Genomic DNA, 11,848 nt, shown 5'->3' with positions numbered 1-11,848 from the left:
ACACAGCGTCTCCCTGACATGGCTGCTTCAACACTAACTGCGGTTACTGAAACCACGCCTTCTTTCTTTACGTGCACATTTGGGCCGCATTATGCTAATATCGCCACATAGTGAGGTAGATATGTGGGGGCGTGTTAGAACGAGCCGTTTTAGGGGGGCGTGGCAGAGTCTTAACTTTGATAAAGAATATCTCTTTGGATTTGAGACTTTAGTCTTTGCAACTTCAGGGATCTTATCTATGCACAATCAGCTTGTAACACTCCAAAGAGAAAGGAAAACTTGAAATCGCACCATATGACCCCTTTAACAAAAAAGCAACACAGCAACAGACTTATTTGCCATCAAAACAAACATTTAAAAAATGCTCTCTAATCACTCTTGCAGTACTTTGATGTCACACACAGAACAGTCTGTGCAGTGCTGCTTCAAGTCCAACACCTATTGTGTTTTATTAGGAGACGCACAACAGTTCTTCTGTGGCTTTATAGGTAATATTTTCACTTACACAATTTAGCAAAATCAGACAATATTGTGTCTAATATATACCACAATATTAACTTCTTATTATTGAATTGTAAATAAATATCACATTTGGAACTGGTCAGTGTTCAAAACATGATGAGAAATCACTTCATGTAGCCCTACAAGAGTGATTACTGATAAACTTTCTGAAAAAAAGAAAGTAAAGTTTTAGAGAAGAAAAAAATCACCCACTGACTTTCAAAGCTGCTACATAGTAACAACGTTTTACTTCGAGGACCTTCATAGAAATGTAGTGGAGTTAAAAGTACAATATTTGTCTTTCAAATGTAGTGAAGTTAAATTCATACGTTTCCAGAAAAAATAATACTCAAGTAAAGTACAGATACTCAAAAAGTGTACTTTAGTACAATACTCAAGTAAATGTACTTAGTTACTGTCCGCCTCTTGTTACAGTAGATGCAAACAGTATGCATTTGTGTATGGATTCATGTCCTCTTGTAGAGAATGTTGTACTCAGTTTGTGATGCAGTCATTCATCTGTCAGCAGTTTAATGTACATGGCAAAAAGCAGCTTTAAAATATTTTGGCATGTGGTTGTTGCACATATCTTAATTGTTTGCTTTTTATTTCATTACCTTTCTGCTTTCTCTTTTGTCATGCTCTGTGCCATTTAATCTGCTGCTTTTCTGATTCCTTTTCCCTTCCTGTATTTGGTCTCTGTCTTTATCCCAGTGATTTTGTTGATTGTTTTGTTGTGCACTCATTTCCAACTCATGCTTAATCTATTCATCTACTTTCCTTCTCCATTTTGTCACTGCACTCCTCCTATGTTTTCTTTTTTCCAGTAAGGCCAGGGTTTTAGTAAGAACAGCCATTAGACTAATTGTACAAAGATGTAGATGGAATGTAATTAATAATAGTAAGTAATTTGACACTCAGGCTCACAAGAAGCTCTTATGTTGAGGGGTTTTCTGCAAGGCAACAGCAGTGGATTGTACTGCTAAATGTTGTCAGCTTTGTACCACCTTAGGTGATGCCAACCCAGATTCAAGACTGCCATGAGAATGTGTGCCCAGCAAAGCATGGGTTGCATAAGTAAGGCTGGACACTCACAAAGAGCATTAGCCATGTGTTAATGAGACGCTGTCCAGCATCCAAAACTGCGCTCATCTGTGGTGATGTGCCAGCTTCCAAGAAAAAGGCCTCTCTCAGCCTGTATGACAGGATCTCTGGGTAATGATCTCATTATTTCTCCATGATAACAGAGCACAGAGTTGACATGGACTGGAGAGTATTTGACAGATATATATATCTTTTTTTTTTTTACTGCTGAAATTTCACAACAAAACTTAAAACATTTTGAAATATGACATCAGAAAATGGTTGAAATGGTTCTTAAAAATTAAACTTCAAAAATAAAAAAAAATAAACAATCAAACTTCAGTTAGCAGAAACTAGCATGAGGAAGAGGTTCATTCTATATCTGTGTTTTTGTCAAACAGCCATGTGAAAAGCAGAACAGGTTTTATTTGTGGTAAAACTCAAATATTTGTCTGCAGTACAGCTTCTATGCTCAGCTGAATCTGTTATTTAGCTAACAATAAATAATGAACTATACTTGTACTGTACAGTATTTATTAATGTAGTCTAATATGCTGATTTGAAGCTCAAGAAAGATTTCTTATTATTACCAATGCTGAAAACAGTTGTGCTGCTTGACATATTTTGTGGAAACCATGCAACATTATTTTTAAGGATTCTTTGATGAATAGGTCAGTCCTAGAGAACAGCATAATAAAAATAGTTTGTAATATTATTAACGTTTCTACTGTCACTTTTGATCAATTTAATGCATCTTATCTGAATAGCAGTATTTATTTATTTTAAAAAATCTTATTAACCCTAACATTTTGAATGGTATAGTGTACATATTTAATGTTAAGTTAAATGAATAAATTTACATAATTTAAGTATAAATTAACTAATATATAATGATCAAGTAGTAATAAAATTGAGTGATAGTATATTTATAAAGTAGCATTAAATTACATAAATGTTGTGCAAAATTATTTTCTTTGTTCATTTATGATACCTAATGGATTAACTAATGTTAATTAGGTTTGATCTTTTTGTAAAGTATAAAAAACTCAGTTATGTATTACAGCTGATGTTAACATCAGTTCAATCATGACAACTCTCGGAAGATTTAACACGGTGATGGATTTGACAATGTTAATGTATTTGGTCTTGGCGGAATAGATCTGCTACGCTGCTGCTGAATTGCTGCTGCTGTTGGTTATTGCTGTAGTTGTAGATTATTGCTGCTGCTGCAAGCAAGTACAGGACCTTGCTACTGCCAATGCATATGGCGATACGGTGCCGTGAGTATTTAAGACATACTGCTGCTGCACAAATAGCATATAAAAAAACCCATAGCAGATCTATACAGGTGGAGCTGGGGAAGGTGGAGGGTTTCAGAGAAACTCTGAAAGTGCACTGCAGGAATCTCTAATGAATGCTAGCCAGCCATATAAATGAAAGGCAGTAAGCTCTTTGGCTGCATATGCAGCATGAACCAATCAGCTTGTGCCAAGTCGTTTAACTCTCTGAATATCATCGGTTACGTTAACAACCAGTTGCCTGTGCCATCTAGAGTTTCATGACTGAACTATATATTTTATGTGTATCACTAATATGATGCATTGTGCAGTGGACAGAAAACAATCATAGGAAGTATAGCTTAAAATATATAAATTTATTGCTGATAAAATTCCTAATATATGACTGCTTTATATATAATATTTGTTCACAATACTGCTCAATTTCATTTAGAAAAATCTATATCATAGTATCTATGGCAGAATATCATGGTACAACATTCTTAGAAACTAATTTTAAAATAAATTAAAATAATTAAATAATAAAACACAAATATTGGTGTTAATAAGTGCTTTCCTGTAGGTATTTCAGCTTCAATACATACAACCAGTTAAACATTTAACTGACATTCACCCATTGCCATCAACACAAAAAGAACCATGATGTCTTTCCCATGAAATAACATGGAGTATACAATTCTGTAAATCTAGAAATAAAGTGTGAAGTGGAGCAATCAAAGACAAACTGGGATGAACAGGGAATTAAATATTCTCCCATTTGTCCAGTTTAGTTAACAAACCACTGTTTCTACAGCTGGGGCTGCCATTGTTATTAAGCACTGAGTATATAAGCATTTTAAATACTATTTCTCATGTTAAGTAATAATATAAGCATTTATGACAAAAACAGACCGTTTTCGAAGAGCAGATTCAGCTTTCTTGTTATAAACACTGCAATGTAAGCAAGGGTATGTTATATTTTAGTAGCAGTTTCACTGGGAATGTTTTTGTGAACCATTCAAAAGCACCATGATCAGAAGGCAGTGGGAGGGTTGTGGCATCCATACTGCTGTTTACTTGAAGGATGCACGGACTTTGCGCCCCTTGAGAGGTTGGGGGGGTCTGAAGTTGTCAACCATGCAGGAAGGTGCCTCTCCTTCAGATGTGAACAAAAGGCTACGGAACTTAACCATCTGAAGAACAGACAGATAGAGAGAGAGACGGTTAGATTATTTTCTCATGGATCGTGGTGTTTAGTGTGCTGTTGGCAGTCTTGCAGAGCTTTATTACACCCTTTATTTACTATATTTAGCTTCATGCTCATTCATAGAGCACATGCCAGAATTTCCGTGCAGCCGTTAGACTGTTCTGACTAACCACTGGAGACTAAAATAAGCCCTGCAGGCTAACAGCACTGTCTACATCAGGGAAAGGTAATGAATAGGGCTTTTTTTTTGCGTAATGTCACTCTCATGTTCCTGCTGAAGCAGCATTTTCAAGACAAGCTTTAAAACTTCTTAATTATTGTGCTACACCAAACTTAGCTCTAACACATTATTATCACATGATCTGAGAGGTTTGTGCAATATTTTCAAAATATAGTATTTTGTAATATTTTTTAAATTGTTGGACCATAAATGTTATGGTAGTAATGCCACCTTAATCAAAAATAAGTGTGCACTACTATTCAAAAGTCGGGGGTTGGTAAGATATTTGTTTAAAGGGGTCCTATTATGCTCTTTTACAAAGTCTATTCTAACGTTGTAACATGAATTACAGTGAAACTGTTATACAGTTTTATACCATAGTCTCGTAAATTCTGCAGATTGCATCATTATCCAGTATTGTACTGTCAGCAATTTATGAAAAAAAAAACAGCGTTTCTTCGACATGGCGAAAACTTCTTCCTCGTCGTCGTCTTGATGCACTCAACCAAGCATTCTAACCACGACCTCGCCCCTCCCCACCCCCCAACCATTCAAATTTCTGTAGGCGGGATTTATTTTAATGATATTCTAATGGGCCACTTTGTGATCTCACAAAACCCAGAAAACAACGCTTTAGTTCAAACGAGCCGTTCGTTGTAGTTCTTGAAAAGGGATTTTTTTTAAACGAAATATCTCCCTTTGGAGTGGACTTTGAGATTTGTAACTTGTAAAATGTTCACCAAGGCTGTATTTGATAAAAAAATACAGAAAAAAAAAAAAAAACAGTAATATTGTGATATTACTACAATTCAGAATAACTGTTTTCTATTTTAATATATTTTAAAATGTCATTTATTTCTATGATGGCAAAACTGAATTTTAAGCAGACATTACTCCAGACATTTCTCCAGTCTTCAGTGTCTTTGTCACAATTCGCTGGAGCACGGGCATGAAGAAACGAGGAGACATGGAGATATCACAAAAACGAGAGTCTTTAATAATCCAACAGGGAGTCAAAGAGCACAAGGAAGACGTTTACAAGTAGACCCAACAAAGGAAGACTGAGCAAACAGGAACTTAAATACAAGGGCTAATTACTTAACACAGGTTCACAGAATGACTAATTAACTAAACGAGGACAGGAACATGACCAAAAAAGGGAACACAGGAACAGAAACAGGGGCAAAACATAACAAAACAGGTCCATGATCGAACATACACAGCTCACCCTCAGCCGCGGTGCAGGGGGCGGAGCTCCTCTCCGCGCTCACACCGTCCGCGGCTTTCTCCCTCGTGGCGGGCGTTGTTGCCGGCTCACACACCTTGACTGATGTCATTTGCAGCTCCGGCTCTCCGTCAGTGGTGGGCTCGGGCATGCGCTCCGGGCATTGGGGAGATGGTGGGCTGGGCACTGGGTCGGGAGTGGAACTAGTGTCCACTCCACAAAGGCGGTGAAATTCGCTCGAGGACCATCTTCGGATGACAGCACTCTGCACGAGATGTTCAAACTGGCATCGTAGAACACACAGAGCGCGTCGTCCGGGTAGCTGGTTAGAGCAGCGATGACCAGGAAAAGTCTGGTATGGCCCTCGAGCGATCTCTCCCCCTGCTCCAGCAGGAGGAGGAGGTATTCTGGATGGGAGAGGGGATCCATAGAAACAATGGAAACAAAAAACACTGAGGAAAAACGGAAACAAAAACGGAGGGAACACACGGAGGTAACTGTATTCGGTCGGGTCTTCTGATACAATTCGCTGGAGCACGGGCACGAAGAAACGAGGAGACGTGGAGATTTCACAAAAACAAGAATCTTTAATAATCCAACAGGGAGTCAAAGAGCACAAGGAAGACGTTTACAAAACGTAGACCCGACAAAGGAAGACTGAACAAACAGGAACTTAAATAGAAGGGATAATTACTTAACATGGGTGCACAGAATGACTAATTAACTAAACGAGGACAGGAACATGACCAAAAAAGGGAACACAGGAACAGAACAAGGGCAAAACATAAAACAGGTCCATGATCCTGACAGTCTTGTGATCCTTCATATATAAACAAGACTAGACTGCAATGAGGCCCTATTTCATCTCCAGTAATGAAGATATGTATGTAATGTAATGTATGGGTGTTGGTTTCTATCTTAAAGGCACAAGCCTGACTTAAATGTGATATTAACTGTCAGGCAAGCACTATATTTAAGATAAAGTAATCTTGTAGAAGCAGAAACATATGGAGCACCGACCCTCCCAGTTTAAAAGTATAAGTGATGTTAAATGCTGAGACCCCATTTGTGTTATCATACTACAAAGCAGACCGTATTTGATTTGGGTATTTATTAACTTATCAACTCAATAAGTAGCAAAAAACATATTCCCCTTACAAATTAACAAAAAATGTGTGGACGTAATCATGTTACAATGACCCAAGATAGCATAAGATACTAAAGATATGGACTAGAACTAGATGTCTGTATATAATTGTACCTGCACAAATGAAAATGTGAAATCATAGATAAAGTATGATGATGAAGTACCTGAGCAGGACTAAGACTGACTGGGTCTTTCAGAACAATCCAGGTGACACTCTCCAGTAGAGGAGGTGTGGTCAGAGACCCCTCGTAAGTCCAGAAATCCAGAGAGGCGGGCAGCAAGGTTTTAGGATCAAAGTTGGTAAATGTAGTCTGTCTGCCCTGGAGAAGAAACCGACATATTGTAAAAGAATAAAAGCATCTAAAGGGAAGTGGGAGGAGTAAATATCCTAGTTCATAAAGATTATAATTAACAGCTAGTATGTTAATACCTTTGATCTGATGTCATCAACAGCATCTAACACTTGCTGAAGTCTTGGATTGGCGGAACCAATCTGGTAAACAAACCCAGACAACATCCATCCATCATTTTATATCACTTAATCACTGCAAATCCTGAAATGCTTTTGGCTGAAATCCTGACCTTGAGAAAAACTCCAACCACAGCAAGGCCATCAGGCTTACTGGCAGCTTCTCCAAAGTTTGGGTACTTAGTGTTCCAGTGAACGAGATGAAGCTTTAGAAAGGAGGAGACGTGTTATGAAACATTCAGTATATGCGAAAAACACACCGAATTAGCTTAATATCTCGACGTGTTTAAAAGAGGGGATTAACAAATTCATGAGAGAACATCACAAGAATATTCATGAGCAGTGAGCGAGCTATAATTAGTTTTAAGGGAGAGACATTAAAGAATTAGAATGGCCTGAACCACAACACCATATAATGAAGGTTTCTTCAGTTGTAATGTGGTACTGGGAGCGATAGTGCGAGAGAGTCTCATTACCTCACAGGGGAACTTGGTTCCAGCAATGGTGTGCTCTGAGCCCTTGTCATCACTGCTTCCCCAGTGGAAATGGAACTGTCTCAACCTGTATATTCCCGTGACGGGACCTCCAGCCAGAGCTACACACACAAACAATTATTTCAGTCATTCAGTTGTTTCTTTAACAGCACTAAAAATCATTAGTCATTAATGTTGCATAACTGTATTTCAGATTCTATCTCATAAGTATTACACTGTAGCAATGCAAATAAAATATAAATATAATATAAGATATATGCACTTCTGCATTCCAAAATATATTCCAAATATATTTTAATTAAATATATTGGATATATTACAAAAGTTTGGAATAATTAAGATTAGTTTAATGGATTTAAGTCTCTTATGCTCACCATGGCTGCTTTTATTTAATCAAAAATATAGTAAAATATTAATATTGTGAAGCATGAAACTGCTTTCTATTTTAATTACAATTTTAAATATATTAAAATACACAACAGTTATTTTAAATTGTTTTTACTGTATTTTTGACCAAATAAATGCAGACTTGCTGAGCATATTTTTTTTATTTTTTCCTAACTTCTGTGTATAAATACTGGCCAATATTTAAATTCTATATTACCTTGTTGGCTCTTAAAATCAATCATAAATGTGCATAAGCATCCAATATCAACTGTAATACATTAATATATTCAATAAATTAAAATCTCAAATATCAGATCATTTGGTACAAATATATATTAGGCATCCTTAATGACATGGAACCTCTTCTTCTTTTTTGGTAGACTGACAGATTGCCTGTTAGAACATGTTAATGTGAGTGGACTACTTGAGATATTATTTGAGCAGTTCAGTATTCACTACCTAACATATTCAATAGCTACTTCTTTCTTCTCTTTTCAGCAAGCATTTTGTATGCAGAAAGTGTTTGTTAAGACACTTTTTCTATTTTTTCTATTCAGTGGTGTTTCTGTACCAGTTTAAAACGTTTCTTTTCCAAGCATATGTGTGAGTCCCCTCTTGAAATTGTCATTAAAATTCAGCACATGTTGCTCTCATTGACCGACCATGGCATACAGCATTGATATGTGGCTCTATTCTTTCTCTCATAATAGAATACATTAGCACTTGGGTACACAGAGCTCTCAGTGCCTTATTTCCACTTTCAGAGGAAAGAACACATCCACATCCACTGCTCACATAACAGTTTTACAGCATTTGTTGATTCAGTATAGATGAACTAGAGTAAAGTGAAATGAATTTCAGTGAGAGAAAAAGTTCTAGTGTAGGCTACAAGGACACAATAAGAGAAACACACAATTTCATGTAATCTTTGCTGTCTGAGATATACAGTAGAGCTCAACCTTGAGTCTCGACTTGAGCAATAAAAGCTGCCCAGGACTACTTAATAAATTAAGTTAGTAATGAATGGATAGAAATAGGGCAGGATATGTGGTGATGAAAGACTTCAGTAGCTGAATGCTGAGCTGTTTATATGCTATGCGTAATGATTGACAGATTTAGATGCACCAGTTCTTTTCATTTTAGCACTCGATATGCAAAGAAAAAATTATTGCAATGTTTTTTCTTGCAGTTTTCTTTTAAATACTTTCATTAGGTTCAAAGACAAAAGAGGAATATGCTAAAAAGGTCCAAAACATTGCCCTGTGTAGACAAAAAATGTCACTACCAAAATCTGCAGAATGTTGATGAATACTGTATGAAAATAGGACTATGGAAAATACCTAATAAGTGGATCCTATTACACAACAACAGGATCCACTTATTATTTTGTACATTTTGTTCCCTTTCTGGAGCACCCATAGTTACGACTGCGAGTACCTGATGCGCCCTTGGTCAAGATTTTTTTCTTTGTTTATATGGAAAATACCTATTCCATGTGAAATATATAAATAAATTCCTAAACAGCTGCATCTTATTAGGTTTAATACTGCTTTAAGAGGTTGAAAATAAAGAACAACAGTTATTTTAATTGCAGTAATATACTAACTTGAGCTGTTGTCATCATCAGTGAAATCCACTTGGAATGAATGGCCATTGTTGAGGATGCCCTTAGCGGTGGCGGGGTCATACTTCAATTTGAGTTGCTTCAGAGAAGGGTCATTTTGTGCTTGGGTGGGTACGATATCAATGGGAGACTGCCTGGGTCCGTTTGCAATGGGAAAGCTTTCTGCCCACTTTTCTGGCCCTGAAATGACAAAAAGATGAAACGCGGAACAGTAAGATAAAAAGTTAGTGCCTAGATGCACAACAAAAGTGTGTTTACATTCCTTGCAAGATTCAAGGTCAGCAAATGTACACTGAAAGGAGTGGATACGTGCAGCTGTTACTTCGAGGAGCTTTTTCATGCTTTGACATTTAGAAATGACTTTTGATGGTGTATTTATCCAGATTGTTTTATTCATATTACTGTCCCTTTCTTTATTTCTTTCTTTTTTTAATTCACACTTAACAAACCAACAAAACATTTTGTTTACAGTCTACAGTAGTCTGCCACAATTTATCTCACACTCTCACAAAAAAGGTACAAAAGCTGCCACTGGGGCAGAACCCTTTTAAAAGGTAAACTTTTATACCTTATTTCCCCCTAAAGGGAGCAAACTACCTTAAATGTACATATTAATATTTAAACTGTACATATTTATATGTAAATGGTATATATTAATAGGCTATCTTTTAAAATGGTACTGCTACATTAATAAGAGTGCACTTTGCTTGTATTTGATTTCTGTTTTAATAATAATTTCCCCCACAGAGTAACCTAATAAATCATAATGCATGGAGATAACTGTTCTTTGATCACTTTTTAGCAATGATCACATTAATTTAATTCTAATTACTTACTAAATTCTAAAGTATTCATTTATTACCCTTAAAACTGCTCTTACCGTCATTTGATCCATAATCCCAAGCGTGAGACATGATTATTTGTGTCGTTCAGTGTGTTCCACTCCTCTGTTTGTAAGACCTGGATGCTAAAGACCAGCAACTGCTGGTGCTTCTAAACTATGTCAGCCTTTATACAGAGGTCCCCTGCTGGTATAGGTACCTATCTGAACCCAGTGGGCTTGGCCACATGGGCTCCGAGTAGCACAGGAGGAGTCAGTAAGAGAGTACTTGAAGAAATCAAAAGATCGCACCCCCCGTCCCTTTAATTCTCAGGCTGAGCATCGTTTTGCTCCGTTTGCTGCTGCTGCTGCTGCTGCTGCTGCACAGAGATGCTCGAGCGCCGGTGAACAGACGGGATGCGGACATTCCTCTCTGTTTTTCATGCGTTTAAGTTGCGTTTGCTCTTCAATGGCTCGAATAGCAAACCTCTCCATTCGTCGTTTTCTCTGACGATTCAGACACACACCCGTTATCCGGGCAGCGATACATGTTCTCTTGACCTTCTTCGTCCTTTTGCGATGCTGTGTGTAGATATGCAGGCTGTAGCGGGACAAGCAAGCGAAGGTGCGATGAACTCTATGACTGATTTTGTAGCCAATTTTGCCGTTTAGAACGTTGTTTTGATCCACATTTCTAAAGAAAAAAAAAACAGCCGCAGTTTATTCGCCTACATCTTCTGGCACCTATTCTGTAAAGTGCTCGGCGCTCATTTAAAGGGGCCACTGCGCCAACTACGATTTGTGACTGTTAAATAAACTATAGCCTGCATATACCGAAGCTAAAATAACTCTAGCCTATATATGCTCTTTGCTTACATTGTTTATTGTCTACTCAAGTTGTAGGCTACTGTACATGGTTTGTCTTAACAGTATATACTTGTTGTTGATTATAAAAACGTATGGACTACATAGCCTGCATTGTTACTGTAGCCTACCTGTACCAATAAACATGTTTTTTTATATGTGACGGATGTGTTTCCAGTATGTTAAATAACGTTTTTAATAGCAATTTGTAACTGTCAAACCTAAGAGCGTTACGTCGTTTGACTTCTTTTCATTATGTAGTTGCTGTCATCTGGTGGCTGAAGTAGGAAATATAATTTGAAAGCTCCGTCTCAATGAATTTTATTGACCTTATTTATTAACTTTATTCGCTCTATTATATTTTGTTTGCTTTATTTTTATTTTGTACATTAAAACTAAATACAAATAGAAATAAGGAAGCATTGGCATTGGACAAAAAAATTTTCTCTCTTTTTTAATTTTTTAATTTTATTGACAGTGTTGGAATTTTTTTATTTGCATATACGAATGAAGAACTGAGTGTGTTTTTA

At 36.9% G+C, this 11,848-nt stretch overlaps 1 protein-coding gene across 1 annotated transcript; it reads right to left on the bottom strand.

Moving 5' to 3' along the window:
- Nucleotides 1-3,257: 3,257 nt before the first annotated feature.
- LOC107664098 (carbonic anhydrase-like) lies at nt 3,258-10,671 on the bottom strand. Its single transcript, XM_016454560.1, has 7 exons — nt 10,515-10,671; nt 9,617-9,814; nt 7,606-7,724; nt 7,243-7,335; nt 7,091-7,153; nt 6,825-6,980; nt 3,258-4,054 (listed from the first exon to the last, which is right to left on the bottom strand). Exons 1-7 carry the CDS (start codon nt 10,546-10,548, stop codon nt 3,935-3,937), a joined length of 783 nt encoding a protein of 260 aa, XP_016310046.1. The 5' UTR covers nt 10,549-10,671; the 3' UTR covers nt 3,258-3,934.
- Between the last annotated feature and the right edge of the window lie 1,177 nt (nt 10,672-11,848).

Source organism: Sinocyclocheilus anshuiensis, unplaced genomic scaffold (genome assembly GCF_001515605.1).
Source record: "Sinocyclocheilus anshuiensis isolate Anshui unplaced genomic scaffold, SAMN03320099.WGS_v1.1 scaffold23, whole genome shotgun sequence".
Lineage (NCBI taxonomy): Eukaryota > Metazoa > Chordata > Actinopteri > Cypriniformes > Cyprinidae > Sinocyclocheilus > Sinocyclocheilus anshuiensis.
The sequence above is the reverse complement of the archived record's forward strand: the minus strand, read 5'-3'. Positions and strand labels throughout refer to the sequence as shown.